The 23,403-nt window shown below is 40.9% G+C and overlaps 1 protein-coding gene across 1 annotated transcript; it reads right to left on the minus strand.

The window, feature by feature from the left end:
- Positions 1–1,936: 1,936 nt before the first annotated feature.
- Positions 1,937–9,842, minus strand: LOC133424453 (protein cornichon homolog 4). The gene is made up of 5 exons (XM_061715084.1): positions 9,712–9,842; positions 7,577–7,645; positions 6,485–6,597; positions 4,524–4,664; positions 1,937–2,593 (listed from the first exon to the last, which is right to left on the minus strand). The coding sequence occupies exons 1-5, from the start codon at positions 9,778–9,780 to the stop codon at positions 2,566–2,568; spliced, it is 420 nt and encodes a 139-aa protein (XP_061571068.1). The 5' UTR covers positions 9,781–9,842; the 3' UTR covers positions 1,937–2,565.
- Between the last annotated feature and the right edge of the window lie 13,561 nt (positions 9,843–23,403).

Genomic DNA, 23,403 nt, shown 5'->3' on the forward strand with positions numbered 1-23,403 from the left:
TATATATATATATAATATATTATATATATATATATATAATATATTATATATATATATATTATATATTATATATATATATATATATATATATATATATATATATATATATTATATATATATATATTATATATTATATATATATATATATATATATATATATATATATATATATATATATATATAATATATATATTATATATATATATATATTATATATTATATATATATACAGTAAGTATATATATAAGTATATGTATATACTGTATATGTATATTTATATCTATATACAGGACTGTCTCAGAACATTAGAATATTGTGATTTTCTGTAATGCAATTAAAAAAACAAAAATATCTTACATTCTGGATTCATTACAAATCAACTGAAATATTGCAAGCCTTTTATTATTTTAATATTGCTGATCATGGTTTACAGCTTAAGAAAACTCAAATCTTATCTAAAAAAATTAGAATATTCTGGGAATCTTAATCTTAAACTGTAAGCCATAATCAGCAATATTAAAATAATAAAAGGCTTGCAATATTTCAGTTGATTTGTAATGAATCCAGAATGTATGACATTTTTGTTTTTTTAATTGCATTACAGAAAATAAAGAACTTCATCACAATATTCTAATTTTCTGAGATAGTCCTGTATAAGTATATAGTATATAATGCCTACCAGTAATCCACCATCAGTAAATCAGTTTTACCTGCCATTGTTTATGTAATAATTCCTCGGGGTTTATGTTCTGGTCTCTGGAAAGATCCTAGAGACAACTTCTGTTGTATTAGACGCTATATGAATAAAATTGAATTGAATTGAATCCCAACCCCACTGGCCACAGGAAGAGGTGGAAGCAACAAGTTCACGACCACGTGAAGGACATGAAAGTCCCCACATCACCAGATAAGTTACACACGAGTGGAGCTGCAACAATCTCACAATCAACCACATGGTCATAGCGTACAGTTAAAGGGAGGATGGGAACGATGGAACCTGCTGTTAGAGGAGCCTGGTGACGGCAGGACCAGGAGGAGACGGTGCTCTAGGAACTCTGTTGATTGGAGCCACGCTCTACCTGCTCCCCTACAGTCAGTACTCGAGTTGTAAAAAACAATCAGGGGGGATGGTGGATTTGATCATATGGGGACAGATAATTTGTGCTGATTACAAATAATATAATATATTAGAAATAATAGCAGTGACCAAAACACCTGCAGAAATACTGCAGGAATGACATAGCAGCAGTTAAATGCAGCCTTCTGTAAGCTTTAAATATCCACTGGGCTTACATCTAATACATCAAAACACAACAATAAAAAACACTTTTCTGAACTTATCAATATGACTCTGTCCTTCACAGGATAAGTAACATGGATCACTGCAAAAACTCTAAATCTTAAGAATATTTGTCTTATTTCTAGTTAAAATGTCTCATTTTAGTAAAAAAATCTCATTACACTTAAAACAAGACTCATCACTGGAAAAAACAACAATTTTCACCTGTTTCAAGTAAATTTTCACTTGAAATAAGTAGAAAAATCTGCCAGTGGAACAAGATTTTTTTTTGCTTGTAATGAGAAGATAAATCTTGTCCCACTGGCAGATTTTTCTACTTATTTCAAGTGAAAGTTTACTTGAAACAGGTGAAAATGGTCAAAGAAGTTATTTTTCTGGTGATGATTAAATGTTGAAATAGCAGTAAAACCCGTACGGTGCAGCTGACCATGCAAACATCAAAATGCAGTTTTGCTGAAATTTTTTGCCTGATGTAATCAGTGTGATCGACTGCACACACACTGCAATAAAGGCGCCACCTGTGCATGAATTTACTTCCATAAATCAAAATAACTTTCACTCAATCAACGTACAAATGATGTGTGATGCACAAATGTGGCAGGTTCTGGTTCAGAGATCACACTGAGGCAAACGCACTCCAATCTGTCACTTTTATTATGAAAAAACAAAAACTGGACACTCAAGTGGGAGTGGTGATGGTCTCCATGGCAACAGCCTGGTCATGTGACCTCGGTGCTGCTGTCAGAATCTCTGTTTTCACTTCAACGCCACGAACATGGAAGGTGTTGTCTCAGAAAGTTCAACACGAGAGCGGAAGCTGCTGCTGCTGCAACACGGACACGAGGAGCCGGTCCGGTTCTGATGAGGGTCCGGTTCTGATGAGGGTCCGGTTCTGATGAGGGTCCGGTTCTGATGAGGGTCCGGTTCTGATGAGGGTCCGGTTCTGATGAGGGTCCGGTTCTGATGAGGGTCCGGTTCTGATGGGGGTCCGGTTCTGATGGGGGTCCGGTTCTGATGAGGGTCCGGTTCTGATGAGGGTCCGGTTCTGATGGGGGTCCGGCTGCGGCTCTGATGTGGGTGGGGTAACTATGGTGACGGTGTGTTGAATCAGTAGCAGGGTTGAAACAGGGTTGGAACAGGTAGAATGAGTCCGTTGTCATGGCAACACAGTGATGAGGGTTCTCCAGAAGGAAGACTGGACTGGGACAGCAGGGGCTGGTGTTGGACCGGAGGGGGGTGGACCTGCGGCCCGGCAGCTGATCACCTCAGTCATTGATTAGAGCCAGGATCATGCTGGGAAACAGAGAAGGGACATGTTAGAGCTGCTGCACCGGTGCAGGACACTTCCTGCATCACCTGGTTCTCTTTAGGCGCTTTTCCACTAGTATCTACTCAGCCCAACTTGACTCGGTTTGGTTCTTCTCCACCAGGGGTCTAACGTGCCGAGTAGATACTTTTCTGTAACTATTCTGCCGAGGTTCTAAGCTGCTGAGTGGGCTGTATCTGACATCATCACACTACAGACCACCGATTGGTCGGGGGGTTGGAGTCAGACGTCTGAGTCAGGAGGAGGAAATCAGAGAAAGAGACTCTGACGGATTCTGGTTCATTTTATTCAACCAGCAGTTGATCCAACTCTGAGGGTCAGATGTTCATAAACCTGGTGCTGAGGAGAGAATTAAAAAGGGATCTAGACGGAGATAAGGAACGACCAGATCTACCAGGAGCTCTGTCTCTTCATAGCTGCTCACGGCTCCAGCTGACTTTTCAGCAGCACTGAGACAAACTAACAAAAATTAAAAAGCGTCGCCACTTGAAACTTCTCTCATTTTTTAACTTGAATATGGAACTAGGGTTGCCACCCGTCCCGTAAAATACGGAATTGTCCTTTATATGAGAAAATAATGTTGCGTCCCGTACTGAACTAATACGGGACGCGATTTGTCCCGTATTTTCATTAACACATACACACGTCTGTCACACACACATCAACACTAAATGTATCAATAATGAACAAAATAAAACACAGGAAACATTAAGGCCAGCAAAATCTTTGTGGCGGGACAACAGGACCTGCTGCGTCTGTGCCAGATCTTTATGTGTGCCAGACAGCGGGGAGGACTCGGGCTTCACCTCCAGGTCGGGTTGGGAATTGGGAATTAAAAGTTGCGTTCCGTATTGAACCAATACGGACATATATTAAACTCTTATTTATTGATGTCATAATATACAGGTGAAGGTCGGAGAATTTGAATATATTGCAAAACGTCATGCGTAGTAAATTTAACTTAAGGTGAAACAAATATATTATTTCCCCACTGCATTGAAAGTGAGATATTTCAAGCCTTTATTTGTTAGGATTTTGGTGATTATTGCTCACAGTTTATGAAAACCCCAAATAAAAAATAAATTAGAGAATATTTCATGAAATCAATAAACAATTCCATCATCAAATTTATAACAAATACAGGTTTAACATATCTTGCTTTGCATGTAATAAGGTAGGTAATATATTAGTTTCACCTTTTAAGTTGAATTATTGAAATAGGTTAACTTTTACACCATTTTCTAGTTGAATTATTGAAATAAATTAACTTTTACACCATATTCTAGTTAAATTATTGAAATAAATTAACTTTTACACCATATTCTAGTTGAATTATTGAAATAAATTAACTTTTACACCATATTCTTGTAGGCACCTGTAGGCTATATTCTACATCTGGGCTGATGTGGATGTACATATATAGCATAATAATAATATAATATAATATAATATAATATAATAGCATAGAAGGATATTTCAGTTGGTCTTTACAGTCATGCAAGTTCAATGCTATTAAAGCACTTTAAACTTTAAATCAAAGCATTTTGTTTTTTCATATAAAATAAACACATTTTTATGCAGTTTAGAAGTTTTGGGGCTTTTTTTTGGCTCCTGCGCTGCTGAAATCGGGGCGTCCTTTATTTCTATTTCTGAAAGGTGGCGACCCTATATCAAACAAGCCACAGACCCAGCAGCACATCTATCATCTCCTCCAGGTTCTACATCTTTAGTGTTGTTGTCTTCTTCATTTAGATACACAATCAAATACGTCACAGCAGCTTCTCCAACCTCCTACTTCTGATCTGGTTGTTGAAAAGAAAGGAGGGCGACGCGTGGGGCTGAGTAGGTGCTAGTGTAAAAGCTCCACTAGATGAAGCAGCAGAGCCCCGCTCTCACCTGTACAGGTAGATGAAGAAGCAGAGCAGGTGGTATCCCAGCTTGATCATGGCCTCCTTCATGTGGGACTTGAGCAGCCCCCGGTTGTGGATCTCCGTGGGGTCAAACACGCCCATGTTCCCCAGAGGAACCTTCATGTACCTGCAGGAACAGGGAGAGACAGTGGTGGTTCCTCAGAGCAGGTTCTGGCTCGTCCTCAGGGCTTTTACACCAACTCAACATGGGTGCTGGAGACAGTCCCTGTTAGGGGTGGAACAATATATCGTGCCACGAAATATTGCGATACAAAACTGTATCGCAATATTGTGTTATTAATATTAATCTATTGTGTTGACTAGTAACGCGCAGTGTATTAGTGACGACCGCGCCTCGACCCGCGGACCAAAATCTTCCTCCGCTCAGAAGAAACTAGTACCGTTTTGGTCCCGATCACGGGACTCTTGTGGCGCTTTTGCATTAGTCTCACTTCTCCCCGGTTCTACCCGCTTTGGCCCCATTTTGCGCTTTCGCACTAGGGCTGAGACGGGTAAAGCCGCTCCAAGTCGATACTTTTTTCTGTAACCATTTCAGCCAGGTTCTTTGCGGGCTGAGAAGGGACTATTTCTGACGTCACCACCCTCCTCGCCACCGATTGGTCGGGGGGCGGGGCCGTCACAACCCTCCGCGCCTCTGATTGGTCGGGGGGCGGGGCCGTCAGACGTTTGAATCAGGAAGCGGGAGTCAGAGCGAGGCGACTCGCGGCTCGCAGCGATTTTATTATAAAGCGCAAAACGTCTGTTTGGTGATCCAACTCTGAGGTGCAGATGTTCATAAACCTGGTGGCTGAGGAGAAAAAATTTAAAAAGGGATGTAGACGGGCTGTTTTACTCTCAGCCGCTCCCGGCTCCAGCTGATTTCTCATCAGCGCCGACATGAACAAAGCGGTTGCGCAATCGAGTACGTCACAGCAGCTTCACCCAAACCTGCCCGCTTCTCCCCTGGCAGTGCGAAAACACACGGGTGGAACCGTGCCGTACCGCGCCGAGCGGAGCCGGGCTCAACCGATACTAGTGCAAAAGTGGCATTGCAGGGTTTAGAGCTCTGAACTTTTACTTATGTAAGGCTGGTGTAGAGTTAAGCCTTACCTTATTAAATTAAACCTTTTTGGGGTGGTGAGTAGAATAAACACGGGGACAACTTCTGCTGAGTTCCAGTGTACTTTAATGTCCCTCAACAGTGTAGGATTTTAGAACATCAACACAGCACCTAGTGCCGTACTGTGGCGTATCACTCCGCCCAATCTAAAACAGACTAATCACTACAGATAAACTGACTAGTGTCATTATAGTCCCTGATTTACATCAGAATATAAAGAATATATTTATAAAATAATGAATCCTGAATTACCAAAATAACCTTCACACCAAAAATAAATCTCCTCTTACACTTATAAGGTGAGCATGAATCAATCTTTTTATGATGTAAAATTGTATGTATTTATTTACTTTTATGTATTTATTTAATTTTAGTTGTTAAATTTCTGGAAAAGAAAAAAGTCAAATCATACATGAGAGAAACTATTCAGTTTGTGGGTAAATATTTGTATTTGTATGAAACTGAAGATCATAATGCAAACCTGACATTTACTTTTAGTTCAGTTTGTGGAAAATGGTTGGCCTGGCTTTCTCTTTAAAACTTAAACAGTTATAAAGCATTACAAACTTAAACAGTTATAAAGCATTACAAACTGTAACAATAGGGCAAACGCACAGCATTGTTTTGTATGTTGTGTCTTTCAAATAAAAGACCATTTTTTCCAGTCATATGTTCCTCATTCAAGGTTGTTAAAAAATACTGCTATAATATCGTATCGTTATCTCAATATGGTGTATCGTACCGTATCGTGAGATTAGTGTATCGTTACACCCCTAGTTCCTAACAGGTTCTGCAAAGTACCGGTTCCAGTCACCACCAGAACGTACCTGTAGACGTTCCAGGCTGCTACAGGGAAGTTGAGGAGGAAGATGAACCAGTGCATGGAGACCAGCATCAGCATGGAGGAGAGAGACTGAGCCACCATCTCTGGAATCACCCACTGGAGAGAAGAAAACACACACAAGTCTCCTGTTAGACAGTCACCATGACCACGGTGACATTAACAAGCTCTCAAGCTTCAATTTAGACAGATATTTTTAGATTGTCTGCACACCCCTCTATGAGTGTGTTTACACGGGAAGTTTAATTCCTCTGTAATTCAGAATTAAAATTAAATCTGATTTAAAATGAGTAAAAATAACCACGTAAACACCTAATTCTGAATGAAAATGGCCATTCTGAATTAAACTTAATTCTGAAGTAAGTGGCTAGTTTATTCTGATTTTAAATCTGAATAGAATAATTCCACGATCATGTTTACACTCATTCCTCTTTAAATTAATTCTGGTCTTTCTTTCTGCTCGTTCTCTCGCCCGTCTGTCTCCATGACGCTTATATTCCACGCTGGGCTGGTTTTCCAAACAAAGTTTCAAGATGCAGCAGCAGTAAACGCTGGTCAAGAGCAGAGACCATTTATTTAATAAATAGAAATCATTAAAAGAACAGATGGAAACAGGAAACATCCAAATGGTGACCTGTTCAAAGTTGTACCGGCTAAGTTAAATGAAGGAGGTTTTGCAGATAGAGACGCCACCTACGCTTCTTCCGGTAGACGTAAATACGTAAAGACGTCCGCCCCCCTATCCAATCAGAACCTTCCCAACTCGAAGGAAAATAGTTTAATTCTGAATTATTTAATTGGGAATAATTAATTCTGAATTAAAAAACATCATGTAACCGTGTCCAGTGTTCTGTGTCCGGATTAGAGTTTTAGTCGACTTATCATGCGACACTGATGGTCACATGAAGGACCAACATTGACCCAGAAGATCAACTTGGTAGATTAGTCTGTGCATCTCTGTGGTTTGTGAAGGGTTGCAGTTCCAGATGTCCCTCCTGGACCACAACACCTTCACACACTGACAGGAGAGGTCTGGAGATCAGCTGGAGCTGCAGAAAGAGAAGAAGAAAACACCTACTTTGTTGAGTTTGGAGCAGCAGGCCCTGGCGTTGATGTAGTCACATTCCAGATCAGAGAGGGTGATGATCTGAACCTGCTGTCAAGGAGTCACACGTGCACGCAGGGATCCTGGTACAGTCATTACACTATCAGTCATCAACCGTTACCAGTACCGTTACCAGTACCGTTACCAGTACCGGGGTCACGTGGGAGGTCGGCAGATGTTTCACCTGAACATCAGCCTCATCTAGACCTTACCCTGGTTTATAAACTCGCTAGATAAAAAATTCTGCTGAAATTAGAAATTAAAGCTGCAAGCAGCGATGAACGGGCCCTCGCACATGCAAATTTCCAACAATCAAGGACTCAAAACTAAATCCAATGACACCACCCACGACTCTTTATATCAAACCATTCAAAAGTTATGGCCACTACATGAACCCAGATATGAACTCTAGAAGTGGGAGATTTAGTTCCATCCTCACCTACGCTTACTACTCTTACTACTTACCTACTCTTAAATTAAATACTTTTTGAAAACTGTGCGAAGTAATGGATAAGCCCTGAATGCAGGCAATGTGACGTAGAATTGTCAAATTGGTTTGATTCACCGTACGAATCGACAGATTACTATTTACTATTTAATTATGTCTTGCTGCTTTTAATGTTGATGTTAAGTACTTTGAATTACCTTGTGTTGAATTGTGCTACACAAATAAACTTGCCTTGCACTACTCTGATTTGTATACCGGTACTTAATTTCTCATTTCTGCAGGAATACCAAGTGTTTCCTTTATTTTTATACCATATTCAATCACATGAACCTAAATTATATGTGTATGTATGCATGTGTATAGATAGGTAGGTGTGTGTGTGTATATATATATATATATATATATATATATACATACACACACACACACATATATGTAGGTATGTATGGGTATAGATAAATATATGTGTGGTGTGATTATGTGTGTAAGTAGATAAAGAGCAGATACAGTATCGTGTAAATAAGTATATTTATATAAATATTTATATGAGCATGTGTGTACAAATATACAGGACTGTCTTAGAAAATTAGAATATTGTGATAAAGTTCTTTATTTTCAGTAATGCAATAAAAAAAAAAAACACAAAAAGTCATTGTGGATTCATTACAAATCAACTGAAATATTGCAAGCCTTTTATTATTTTAATATTGCTGATTATGGCTTACATTTTAAGATTAAGATTCCCAGAACATTCTAATTTTTTGAGATAGGATATTTGAGTTTTCTTAAGCTGTAAGCCATGATCAGCAATATTAAAATAGTAAAAGGCTTGCAATATATCAGTTGATTTATAATGAATCCAGAATGTATGACATTTTTGTTTTTGTAATTGCACTACAGAAAATCACAATATTCTAATTTTCCTGAGACAATCCTGTATATAAATATTTAACTATGTATATGCATGTATAAGTATGTGTGTGAGTATAATTACAGTATATAATAATAATAATAATAATAATAATAATAATAACAATAATAATACTGTTATTTAGCAGTGTGAGTACAGTGTGTGAATATTTATAAATATAGGTTAAATGATCAGTGAATGGGGGTAGGACTAAATAAGTTTACACTTCTTCCTACTCCTTTTTTGGCACATGTAAATCAAGATAGCAAGTTTTAAAGGATGAAATTATTTGTTTTGTTGTTTTGTTTTCTTAAACTTCTCATGAAGTGTTTTTTTTTTTTCAAAAAAAAAAATGTACAAAAATAAATCAAATCAAATCCCATGACCCTGGTAGCTGAGCCTCCTGTTAGATCCTGTGATTAAAGCGCAGTAACCTGTAAATCTGGACCGGTGAGGACAGAACCAGCTCCCCCAGGTCTGATTCAGCCCGGACCTGGGGCTGGAACAACCACAGCTCTGCTTCTCCTCACACCCGGACTTTGGACCCGCAAGGTTAGTCCGATCCCAAGAAAACACCCCGATCAGGGAAGAAAACACCGCCGTTCAGGACAGGTAAGAGTCTGCCCAGACCACGTGACCACGCCTCCCCGGCTCGGACCGTAGACCGTAGACCGGCCCGGAGCACCGGGGGACCGAACCCGCCACCCGGGTCTGTTCTTCGGGTGCTCCACACCCGCACATGAAGGATACAAAGTACACGGAGAGGAAGATGAGCGCGCAGCAGTCCACCAGCGACAGCACGAACACCACCGCCTCCATCTTTCTGGCTGGGGCCGCTTCTGCGCAGCCGCAGACGGCGGCCTCAGGAGCGCCGTGCTGCTGCCGCTGCTGGCTCTAGCGACTGCTGCCCCCTGGCGGAGCGGAGGGGAATGGGCGCAGAGTAGCGTCGTTTATTTTCATTCTGAAAGATAAGACTTAAAAAGTGGTCGAAGAAGTCGAGAAGTATGGAGGTAGATTTGTGTCTTAATTATTCAATCAAAAAAAAGATTGCTTCAATCAAAAAATATATTTTCAGTAAAAAAAAATGTCACTTCAATCAAAAAAAAATTTTCAATCAATAAAAAAAGTGTTTGAATGCAAAAGAATATTTGAGACTCAAAAAATGCATTTGAAAACTGTTTTTCTTTCATTGGAAATGTTTTCTTTGATAGAAGTGAAGTCTCTTTTGTTTGAAGTAACTTTTTTGACGCAACGCAGACCCAACGCATTTCTTCTGTGATTTCTTTGCTTGGTATCAACGCATTTCCAGTTCCGGTTCGTGAAGCAGTAGTGAACTTTCAGCGCTCTTTTCTTCGTGTGTGTGTGATTTTTTTTTTTGGGTTGTTTTTGTTTTTTGCACAGTTGTCCTTTGATTCACTGTGACCGGAAAAAAACGGAAACTAAACAAAGTATCAACTAGCACTCTGGGGGGGTACTGCACCGTGGAGAAATGGAGTGACGGAGAAGTCCGAAGGGTTCACGACGGCGTCAGGGCGACGGCGTAGGCTCTGTGTTGGTTTAACGCAGAACCTTAATTCAGGCTTTAAGCTCCTATGGTTAGAGACCCTTTTTTCTCAGGAGGAGCAACTGTATCTAAAGCTGAATGCAACAAATCTGCAGTGTTACTAACAAGGAAATTAACATCAGCAGAGGTAGACTTTGGTCTACTTAGGTCATTGGCCTCAACTGCTTCATTATGTTTCACTGTAGGAAGATGAGAAGCGATGGCCTCCCTAAATTTAGCAGTAGCTTTATCGGATGAACAATAGGCCTACCTCCTATTTTGCACTATAACGGCGCCAACGTTAAATTCAAACATTATTAAATATTATTATTATTATTATATATATTATCAAATAGTGGTCAGATAGGAGGGAGTTCGGGTTCTGCACCGTAGGCGAGGACTAGACCGAGGGTAAAACAGTGCATTGGTTTGTTTACTTTTTGTGAGATGCTCATCGATTCTGGAAGGGATTAAAAGCTAATTTAAGATTATCGCTGTCAACATCCATATGAATATTAAAGTCAACCACTATGATGACTTTATCTGTACTGATCAATAAACCAGAAAGGAAATCTGAAAATTCAGACAGAAACTCTAGATAAGCACCAGCAGGGGGCCGGTACACTACCACTAACAAAACGGACTTTTCTGATTTCCAGCTCGGGAGTTTTACACTTAGCGCGGGGCTTTCGATGTATTATAGTCGCATTTAGGTTTAGATTTTATTTGAAGACCGGAGTTATAGATCGTCGCTACACTTCTGCCTCAGGGATTATGATTATTATATATAATTAACATACTCTGCCTCCTGTAGCCACATTTCTGATAGACAGAAAATATCCCTCCTGGTCTCGGTAATTACTAATACAGACTTGGAGCTTAAAGGTATAGTCTGTAATCGTATTCAAAAACATTTATTGTTATACTGGGTGAAATGGTCTTTCCATCCTGAGAGTAGCCAGTGAATAATGTGTTCAGAAAAAGGAAAGAAAAAAATCAGACCTCTCTGACAGCTTTAATCCTGTAAAAACTCTGACCAATCTGTTTTTTGTGCACCGAATGAAACGGATTGGTCAGAGGACCAGAGGATTGGCAGGGGGGAAAGAACCAATCAGATGCCTTCATTTTAAATTTTAAATTTTGCTGGGACGTCGGGTCCCTCCGCCGAGACACAACTTTTGCGGTGTGCGTTCATTGTTGTGTCTAAAAATGATGCGCAGTGCCCCCCCAATCAGAAACGGTACAGATATTCTGTGATATTTTTTTATATTTATAAAAAGATAAAATTATAAAAAAAATAAAGGATCGCTGAGCGGAGCGCTGACGGGAGGGGGAGGAGGGGGTGGGGCTTAGAGGAGGTGCCACTTTCAAATCTTGTTAGCTCTCCAAAATTACTGACTATACCAAGGGGACCTATTATGAAAAACATTTTTTTTCTTGCTTTAACATATATACAGTGGTCTCCCCTCAGCCTGCCAACACAGAGAAGGAGGGAAGCAACCAAATTCTGCAGTGTCTGTACAGCCGCCCGGATGATCCGTCCAGTGTCATGTGACTTTCACGAGCCGTTCAGATTCTGCTCCCGTCCTTACGTAACGACGGGAGCAGATTTCCATAGGTCGGCCTCTGCTGCTGAAACCATGCCCACAACTAACTCCGCCGGCTTGAGCGTCCGCCATTGTTCAGAAGCGGTGGCTGTTTCAACCACAGGGGACAGTAAAAATTACGTTTTGCATCGACACTTACCCTCATAAAGGATCAGTTCCAACAGTACGGACCCGGCAACTGCACAAGAGTCGGCGGTAAGTGACGTTATTTTTTAATGTTATTTATATTTGTTTACAAGTATGATCTTTGCATGGGCTAAGTATTTAGCTTAGAGCCGGAGCTCGGAGCCACTCACCGGACTGGACCGGTGAGTGGCTCCGGTGGCTCCAGTGTTACCTAACGGAGCCACTCACCGGAGCTCCGGTGTTACCCGTTAGGTAACACCGGAGCTCTATTAGTACCGTAATACATTTTTCTTCTGTTTATGGTTTCAGATCTTCCAAGCAGCTGAAGCTGTTCAACGACACCTTCAGAAGATGCACGGTCCTTCCTTGAGCCAGCAATAGTGCATACATGTTTTTTTGTTTTTTTTTTGTTTTTTTTTTGTTTTTTTTTTAACCTTGTCTGCACACATATTAATGATTGATACCATGAAGGTAGAAACCAAAGGTATATATATGTGCATTATTACTATATTTAATATATATACATATATATACGCATACATATGCATACACATACATAAATATATACAAACCCAGTGATTTTCTTTTTTTTATAAATAGTGCATAGGCTACATGTTATTTATATACAACTTGGTGTATATAAACAGTGTATGGTGTATATAAGTGGTGTATATAATGTGTACAAATTTTACATTATTTTTTTTAACAATAAAGTTGCCATTTGTAAACATTCAGTGTTGTGATTTCTTTACAGTTAACATGATTCATTTGTATTGTATCATAAAAAATGAAATGATGAGGAATCGGAGTAAAGAACTGTTAGTGTGAAGACGAGGTGACCCAGTCAGGGAACTAAAGGCTGATTTATGGTTCCGCGTTACACCAACGCAGAGCCTACGGCGTAGGGTACCGTGTCATAAATGCATGCGAGCGTCCGACTATCGCGTCGAGCTGTGTGACATCGGACGCTCTCTGTCCACACTGAAACCGTTGAACTCTCTCTGTCCACACTGAAACCGTTAAACTCGCGGCCAGTTAGGACAGTCCAATACAAAAAAAAAAAAAGCTATGGAATTGATTTTGTCGCTGAACCTCGCTCGCATGGGACACGCTTTTTTTTAATTTTTTTTTATTTTTCGTTTATTTCGGCATGTTTATATAGACACATTTCATCTCCAGAACATTATACATTGCATACTCAGCACATGACGAAAAGGGTACGGGAGAAGCTGACGCTTATCAAAGTCCCGCCCCGTTCTATGTAAGATTCATGATCACATCAACAACAGAATTCAGTAAGATACATAGTTTACCACATAGCAATTTGTCTAATTTCATCCTTCACAGTCCAGATAGCATGTATGTTTGTACACGTGTCCAGTCCACTCATCCTGATCACCGTTCCTGTAATGTCACACACACACATTTTATAGTTTTGTTTCCATGTTTTGTTTCCATGCCAGGTGTTCCAGTGCTGAATTTCCCACATTGCCATTGTTTTGTACACATAGCCAGACATTGCCATTCCTGTACCTAGTTTTGATATTCCTTCCATAACAGCTTCTTTAACTCATGTTTGAAAACAGTTAAATTTCTTGCTAACTTTAATTCATTGTTTAGGCTATTCCACATTTTCACACCAGCTACTGACAAACTATGGCTTCCCATCGTTGTCCTTATCTTTTTCTGTTTAAACTGCAGCAAGCTGCGCATGCTGTGAGGACCTTGACTAAGAGTGAACAATTTCTGAACATTTACTGGTAATGCCGCCTGTGTTGCTTTGTAAATTGTTTGTAGCATCTGAAAATGAAGTATCTCTCTCAGTTTTAGATATTTCGTCTTTATGAACAGTTCGTTCGTATGTGCCCTGGCTGGGACAGAATGAATGATGCGAAGCGCTTTTTTTTGCAATTTAAATATTGGTTCTGTAATGCCCTTGTAAGTGAAACCCCAATTTTCTACACAGTACCTCATATGTGGGACTATTAGTGCCGAATATATGGTCTTAAGCGAGTTTAAATTGAGAGATTTCTGCAATTTCCACAGAATAGACACACTCCTTGCCATCTTATTTTGAATTATTTTTACATGTGGTCGCCATGTCAAGAGGTCATCCACTAATATACCCAGAACCTTATGTTCCCTCACTCTTTCTATATTGTTTCCATTAACTTGCAAGTTTATGCTTTTCTTTACATTATTTCTCCCAAATAACATGAATTTGGTCTTTGCCAGATTTAGTGATAATTTGTTTATATTAAACCATGTATTTAGTTTTGTCATTTCTCTGTTAATCGCTTTTTCCAGTATATTCAAGTCGTTTCCTGAGCAGAAAATATTTGTATCATCAGCAAATAAAATAAGTTTGAATACATCAGATGTTTTGATTATGTCATTGATATATAGAGTAAATAGCTTAGGGCCTAAGACTGACCCCTGTGGGACCCCACAGACGACATCCAGGCATGTAGACGTATTTGTTCCCATCTGGACATATTGGACTCTACCAGATAGATAGCTTTTGATCCATCTTAAAGCTGTATCTCTGATACCGTAATCATATAATTTTTCAATCAAAATATCGTGATTTATAGTGTCAAAAGCTTTTTTGAGGTCAATAAAGATGCCTACTATATATAATTTGTGGCCAAGCGCATCTTTAATCAGTTCTAAGGACTCTGTGAGGGCAAGTGCTGTCGAATGTTGCTTTCTGAACCCGTATTGGCTATCACACAGGATGTTGTGTTCAGTCATGAACTTTTCCAATCTGCTATTATAGAGTTTTTCTAAAATCTTTGAACACTGCGGCAATAAGGAGACCGGGCGATAGTTTGTAGTCATATTTATATCACCACTTTTATACAATGGTAATACCTTTGCTATTTTCATTTTGTCTGGAAATACACCGGTTTTGAAGGATAAGTTACATATGTGCGTGAGTGGTGTTATAATTCCTTTTTGTACCGCCTTCAACAGTCTCATGTCAATTTCGTCTACATCTACTGAAGATTTAGATTTGCACTGTGTGAGGGCATTTACAACTTCTGCTTCAGTGACTGGTTCAAGTAACAGACATGAATTTTTAGTGATAGTATTCTTATCAGAGTCAAAATGGTCCCAGCGCAATGGTGATTCAGGGATGTCCTTGGCCAGCTGTGGGCCAACATTTACAAAGAATTTATTGAATTGATCCACAATCAGCTTCCCGTCAGACACCGTCTCATTATCTATAATAAGGTGGTCTGGGAGTGTGACCTTTGGTTTCCGACCTGATATTGAATTCACTATACTCCAGAGTTTCTTGTTATGATTCTTGTTATCTGATAGTAGTTTTTCATAGTAATCCTTTTTTTGCTTTCTTAGTGCACTATTTATCTTATTTCTATTTTTTTTATATTTGGATTCAGCTATTTCTGTTCTGTCTCTGAGAAATTGTTTATATAAAAGGTTTTTTTTCCTACATGCATTTACAAGTGATTTCGTAAGCCACGGTGTGGCTTTCTTTTTTGTTTTGTCTGTTATCTCCCTTGCAGGGCAATGTTTATGGTACAGTCCTGTGAGAGTCTTCAGGAATTCATCATACGCTTTGTTTGTTTCTGTTTCAGAGAGCACATGTCTCCATGTCTGTGTCAACAGCTAACTCTCCAATGCGTTCATATTCTTTTCATTTCTTATCCTAACTAACTTTCTTTTTTTCGTCTCGCTCTTTACAATATGATTCCACTCACACATTGCAAAGACTGGTAGATGATCAGAGATATCGCATATCAATAGTCCACTCACTGGATCTGCTTCTAAGACATTTGTAAATATATTGTCAATTAGTGTGGCACTATGTTTGGTAATTCTGCTGGCCATTGTAATTAAGGGATGCATACCTGCCGCATACATACTATTTAGAAAGTCATCTGTCCCAGCGTTGTTGTTTGGGTTGAGGATATCGATATTAAAGTCTCCACATATGAAAACATTTTTATGCTTTGTCAGAGAGAGTAGTTCTGTCACACTATCACTGAATAATTCTAACTTTGAATCCGGGGCTCTATACAGACAGGATATTACAGTATTTCTCCCTTTACACATAGATAATTCTACAGTTATGCATTCCATTACATTGTCAATAGCTTTTGACACATTTTCCAATATGACAAAATTAATGCTCTCTTTAATAAAAAGAGAAACTCCTCCACCAGTCTTTTTTTTTTCTATTTTTACACACAAATTCATACCCATTTAAGATGAAGTCCATTCCCTTTTCTTCATTAATCCAGGTTTCTGACACCGCAATGATATCAAAGGATGTAGAAAATCCTTCCAAGTATTCCAATATGTGATCAAAATTTGCATATAAACTCCTGCTGTTGAAATGAATGATTGACAGCCTCTGATCCATCACAATGTCCTTATTGAACTGCTCCCTTGTATAATATCCACAATTTAGTGCTCTGCTGTAGTAGAAGTGGAGAACCGAGTCAATTTCTTCATTCGAGTCTTCTGATCCAAGGTGTTGTTTTAAAGATAGGTTCCTTTTTTCATAATTGGCAATCCTGCCTTTAAGTTTATTCATCTTTGTTTTTTGTGAGTAGGTAATCCATTCTTTTTGTAGAGGTTTCATGATGGGCTTTGACATATTTAGCCGGTAAGTTTCTCCAACTCCTCTACCTCCCTGATCAGCACCGGTCTGGTATTTTCTGGCCCATTTTGTTTGATGTAGACTCTGCAGTTTGCCGTCCAGGTATTTTGTATTTTTCCAGCCTTCTTCAGTTGACGAGCTTTCCAGGCGATGGTGGCGTTTTTCTTGCTGAGATTCTCGTTTATAAACACACTGGTATTTTTCAGCTTACTGCCTTGTTTTAGCAGCGCTATTTTGTGTTTTCTGTTAGTGAATTTCAGCAGAACAGCCCTGTTTACGTACTTTGTGTACGCAGCCGGCTCTTCTGCCCGGAGCGAGGCTTTGTTCCCTCCCCTGCTACACGTCATTCAAGCAGCCAATCAGTGCAGAGCCTCATTATCATATCCTCCCCTCCCATCAGAATCCTTCACAGAAAATGAGGTTAGAAGCGGTAAAACTAGAGACATGGCCCACAGGCTGAATTTCTGTTTTATGTAGAAAAAACAAGCTTTTGATTGTTTTTAAGACAATCAAGGCCTGTTTAAAATATACATTAAATGCCATAATAGGTCCCCTTTAATGATCGTATATTTAGCAGTCCGCTAATTTTTTGGTCTTTAATTAGCACTAAATGCGTATTGGTTTTAATTTTTACAAGGTTATTTTGATTAACGCCTCAATCACATCACACTTGGTGAATTTTTGGAAGGCGGAATCAACACCAATTCTATTTTGCTTGGTACCTTGTTAGAATCCCCAGACCAACACTTATGCCCCTTTTCCACTAGTCCCGCCTCAGCTCGGTTCTACCCGCCACGGCCCCGTCTTGCACTTTTGCACTAGGGCTGAGACGGGTAGAGCCGCTCCAAGCCGATACTATTTCTGTAACCTTCTAGCGAGGTTCTATCCGGGCTGAGCCGGGACTATTTCTGACGTCACCACCCTCCGCGCCACTGATTGGTCGGGGGGCGGGGCCGTCATCACCCTCCGTGCCACTGATTGGTTGGGGGGCAGGGCCCTCATCACCCTCCGTGCCACTGATTGGTCAGGGGCGGTGCCGTCAGACGTTTTAATCAGGAAGCGGGAGTCAGCGCGAGCGCGACTCGCGGCGATTTTATTATAAAGCGCAAAACGTCTGTTTGGTGATCCAACTCTGAGGTGCAGATGTTCATAAACCTGGTGGCTGAGGAGAGAATTAAAAAAGGGATGTAGACGGGCTGTTTTACTCTCAGCCGCTCGCGGCTCCAGCTGATTTCTGATCAGCGCCGACATGAACAAAGCGGTTGCGCAATCGAGTACGTCACAGCAGCTTCACCCCAACCTGCCCACTTCTCCCCTGGCTGTGGAAAAACAAACGGGGACAAAACGGGTAGAGGCGTGACGAGCCGAGTCGGGCCGAGTAAGGACTAGTGCAAAAGGGGCAATAGTTATAACTCAGGGAGCCTGGGCACTAGGCCGGGCACACCAGCGAGAAAGTTACGGGGGGCCGTCCTCGGGGCCGGGCAGACCGGTGAGACAGTTCAGAGGGACACTCTTGGGACTGAGCAGACGGGCGTTCTCGGGACCTTGGCTTGGGCCGTGGCTGGGGCAGGGACCTTGGCTTGGGCTGAGGCACGAGAAGAGTTCTGGGCAGGGGTCTAAGTACCGGCTGGGGCGCAGGCAGAGTCCTAGGGGCCGGCTTTTGGGAACACAGAGTCTTCTTCTTCCGGCTCTCAGCGAAGGCGGACGCTTTTTGTACTCCTCTCCCTTATGAACCTTCCCTGTCTGCTTTTGTCTGTCTTGACTCAGAGCCTCTCATTTCCACTCTTCCGAAAACTCTACAATCATGGAATTGATTAACTGGTCCTTCAGCACAATTGACCAAATTTTTGCAACGAGAAGTCAGGGGGTTAGGGAGCCCTCCTGCCCCGATGGAACTTTTTTTGCTGGTTACACAATGGATTCCTATAAAAATTGGAAGCCGTTGTGCCTCAAGATCTTGACCGTCGAGGACGTTGAAGACGCCTTCATAATTGGATTTATGATAGCAGGATTTCTTCTAATTGGAGTGGGGATTTTCCTGGCCTATCGACAATCTCGTAAGTCGGCGACAGCCGTTCTGGCCCTCTCTGAGCTGCCCGACGTTGCTGAAGGAATAAGCACGGGGATCCGCAGTCAGACTCTAGAGCAGGGCCGCAAGCTAGATGCGATCCTTGAACAGAATCAGGCTAGCGGCGGTCTTTGAGCTCGTTAGCAAGATGGAGAACACCTTGGAGAAGCTGGGTACTCGGGTTGGCGGGAATTGATCACAAATTCGTCTGATTGGAGTTGCCATTGATGAACCAGAGACTGAAAGGCAGACGGAAAATTACTGGGCTGCCTGCTCTCAAGAATTGTTGATTCTATAATTTGCCCTTGACGGAGCGGCTTGGCAGGCCTCTTCGGTCACAATCTCCCTGAAGGAACGTAAACAAGACGACTCTGCCCAACCCTCCCCCTCTCCCATGAACACCCGCGGATCTCCTTCCCAGAACTGTACCGAGCTGCCTGATAACACCAAGGACACTTTGGCTGAGAGCAGCTTTGGGCGAAGGTTCACGGACTTATCGCACACACACACTCACTGACAACCACAGACCCCCCCCCCCACCCCCCAATCAACGCCTTCCCAGGCTCCCCTCTTATCAGCCCCCCTGACACGGACTTCGAGTTCGCTTCGGCGCTCACTTGGATGAACTGTGCCGGGATCGGGATAGGACCCAGATGCAGGAGAGCAGGAGGCAGGATTCCCCAAAAATACTGAGATTTATTTAATCAAATTTAATCAAATTTATTTAATCAAACAAGACCTAATAAACTTGATTCTGATTCTAGGGGCCAGCTTTGGGGGGCACAGAATCCGAGGCGCCGGCTGAGGTGCATCCGGGACCACCTCTGGAACAGCGACGGGTGCGTCCGGGACCACCTCGTGAACAAGAACAGGCTGGGGTGCGTCCAGGACCACCCCCAAAACAGGGACAGGATGGGGTTGCCGCCACCATCGTCGTCTCTTTTGTCTGCACTGGGCCCGAATGCTCTTGGGCCCACCGAAAAGCCAGGCACGTTCCCCAGAAGGGGAACTCTTCTTCTTTGAATCGTAGCATGTTCTTCTCTGCCTCCCGGCGGAAAAACTCCCAGAGGGTAATCTGTTCTCCTACTGGGTCCATGCTGGCAGGTCAGTTCTGTCACAAAGCGTTGGAGTAGGACCCAGATGCAGGAGAGAGTCTCTTTTGTTGTCTCTTTTGTCCTTTGAAGGATGGCAAACAACTCGGAACAAGAATCAAAAAACTACAAACACATGGAAAACATGGAGGGAGGAAACAGTACGGACCAGCAGGGAGCAAGGGAAAGACAAGACCAGATATACACAAGGGTTAACGAGACACAGGTGGTTGCAGTATCATAGGTGATGTAAGCCACTCTGTGATATCTTTGATGGGTTATACAGTGGGGCAAAAAAGTATTTAGTCAACCACCAATTGTGCAAGTTCTCCCAATTAAAAAGATGATAGATGAAAGATGAAGATCATAGGTAACTTCAACTATGAGAGACAGAATGGGGGGAAAGAATCCAGGAAATCACATTTTAGGATTTTTACTGAATGAAGTGGTAAATTCCTCGGTAAAAGCAAGCAAGATTTCTGTCTTTCACAGACCTGTAACTTCTTCTTTAAAAGGCTCCTCTGTCCTCCACTCGTTACCTGTATTAATGGTACCTGCTTTAACTTGTTATCAGTATAAAATACACCTGTTTTAACTGGTTATCAGTATAAAAGACACCTGTCCACAACCTCAAACAATCACACTCCAAACTCCACTATGGCCAAGACCAAAGAGCTGTTAAAGGAGGTGAGAAACTAAACTGTAGAAACTAAACTGTAAACTGCACCAGCTGGGAAGACTGGATCTGCAATAGGTAAGCAGCTTGGAGTGAAGAAATCAACTGTGGGAGCAATTATTATAAAATGGAAGACATACAAGACACTGATAAGGGACCAGGACGACTGATCGGTGTAGGGAAAGAATGAATGGGGCCATGTATGGTGAGATTTGGAGTGAAAACCTCCTTCCATCAGCAGGGCAATGAAGATGAAACGTGGCTGGGTCTTTCAGCAGGACAATGATCCAAACACATCGCCCGGGCAATGAAGGAGTGGCTTCATAAGAAACATTTCAAGGTCCTGGAGTGGCCTAGCCAGTCTCCAGATCTCAACCCCATAGAAAATCTTTGGAGGGAGTTGAAAGTCCGTGTTTCCCGGCGACAGCCCCAAAACATCTCTGCTCTAGAGGAGATCATGGAGGAACGGACCAATCACTGCTCTAGAGGAGATCTGCAGGAGGAACGGGCCAATCACTGCTCTAGAGGAGATCATGGAGGAACGGACCAATCACTGCTCTAGAGGAGATCAAGGAGGAACGGGCCAATCACTGCTCTAGAGGAGATCATGGAGGATCGGACCAATCACTGCTCTAGAGGAAATCATGGAGGAACGGACCAATCACTGCTCTAGAGGAGATCATGGAGGAACGGACCAATCACTGCTCTAGAGGAGATCATGGAGGAACAGACCAATCACTGCTCTAGAGGAGATCTGCATGGAGGAACGGACCAATCACTGCTCTAGAGGAGATCATGGAGGAACGGACCAATCACTGTTCTAGAGGAGATCTGCAGGAGGAACGGGCCAATCACTGCTCTAGAGGAGATCATGGAGGAACGGACCAATCACTGCTCTAGAGGAGATCAAGGAGGAACGGGCCAATCACTGCTCTAGAGGAGATCATGGAGGAACGGACCAATCACTGCTCTAGAGGAGATCATGGAGGAAAGGACCAATCACTGCTCTAGAGGAGATCATGGAGGAACGGACCAAAATACCAGCAACAGTGAGAAAACCTTGTGAAGACTTACAGAAAACGTTGGACCTCTGTCATTGCCAGCAAAGGGTATATAACAAAGTATTAAGATGAACTTTTGTTATTGACCAAATACTTATTTTCCACTATAATTTGCAAATACATTCTTTAAAAATCACACAATGTGATTTTATCGATTTTTTTTTTTTTTTTTTTTTTTTTTTTTTCATTTTGTCTCATATACATGTGATGAAAATTACGGGTATATCTCATCTTTTTAAGTGGGAGAATTTGCACAACGGGTGGCTGACTAAATACTTTTTTGCCCTACTGTATGCTCAGTGCCTCAAGATCATCATTTATCAGGTTATTAAAGTTCTGGTTATTAAATTCAAAAAATTGTTCAGCTTTCTAGTTTTTTATTTACTACAACTATTTTTTTATTTGAACTTCTCGGAGGATTCTCACATAATGATTTATGTGAGAATCCAATTATTTCATGAACTTGCTTAATAAGTATCAGCATTCATCAGAAAGTGCAGTGACAGTCAGCGTTTAAGCCTTTTTCTATACTAAAATAACAGAAGTGAAGATATCACAGCTATTGAATACCTCACACAGTACAAACAAGCGTGGATCAAAACAAGTTTCACATTTCAGACTCCTCACAATAGACTGGAAGTATGTGTATTGCATAATGACAGTTTTGTCTAGTGCTGGAAACACATTCTGATCAGATAACAGGTGTGCTGTGTCAGCTGCTAAGTGGTGGAAGGCTTTTGTTTTACTTGTCAACATGTTTGACGACATAATTGCACTTCAGCGCAACAAAAATCCCCAGATTGTTTTGATGAGTTGGACAGAAGGAATGTGATGGTGAAGCTGCAGCAGCCTTGAGACTAAAGATCAGGATTTCTATGCTTTGCGTTCACTTTTTATTTCCCAATACAACATTTAACTTGTAATCAAAAGTTTATTCCAGTAGCTATTGTTGGGATCGTGGGAATAGGCCAGAGTTGGGTAGTAATGAGTTACATTTACTCAGTTACATTTACTTGAGTAGGTTTTGGGAAATGTTGTACTTTTAGGAGTAGTTTTGAATCACTGTACTTTTTACTTTTACTTGAGTAGATTTGTGAAGAAGAAACTGTTCCTCTTACTCCGCTACATTAGGCTACGTTGAGCTGTTACTTTTCTTTTATCCCTTTTATCCACGTATGCATCAATCTCATGACATCACTGGGTGATTCTTTGGGAAAAATGTTAGTTTTTGCATGTTTTGTCACATTTACACAGACTCAAACACACACAGAGTTTCTATGAGTTCATGGGCTTGTTCTAGTTCTGGTTAAAAAAGAAAAGTACAAAAGCTGGAAAATTTGTGCTACTTGTGCTTAATTAATTTTTTTATTCTGTTATTATTTAATTTATTTTATTATTTATTAAAGTACTTGAATTTACTGTAAGATTATTTTAATTTAAGCTATTTTTTATTAATTTTAATGTATTTTATTATTTTATTGATTTAATTTGCCTGAAGATAATTGTTTTGTACTTTTGTCTGTTTGAATGGTTGTGTTAAAAAAATAAATCAGACGTTACTCAACAGTTACTCAGTACTTGAGTAGTTTTTTCACCAAGTACTTTTTTACTTTCACTCAAGTAATTATTTAGATGAC

Source organism: Cololabis saira, chromosome 3 (genome assembly GCF_033807715.1).
Source record: "Cololabis saira isolate AMF1-May2022 chromosome 3, fColSai1.1, whole genome shotgun sequence".
In the NCBI taxonomy this organism is placed as follows: Eukaryota; Metazoa; Chordata; class Actinopteri; order Beloniformes; family Belonidae; genus Cololabis; species Cololabis saira.

Excerpts from the sequence above, each read along its gene's own strand:
- LOC133424453 (XM_061715084.1), bottom strand. The coding sequence starts at position 9,780 with ATGGAGGCGGTGGTGTTCGTGCTGTCGCTGGTGGACTGCTGCGCGCTC. Across the intron at positions 7,646-9,711 it reads TCTTCCTCTCCGTGTACTTT|ATCATCACCCTCTCTGATCT; the intron begins GTATCCTTCATG and ends CAGCAGGTTCAG. Across the intron at positions 2,594-4,523 it reads TTCTTCATCTACCTGTACAG|CATGATCCTGGCTCTAATCA; the intron begins GTGAGAGCGGGG and ends TCTGTTTCCCAG.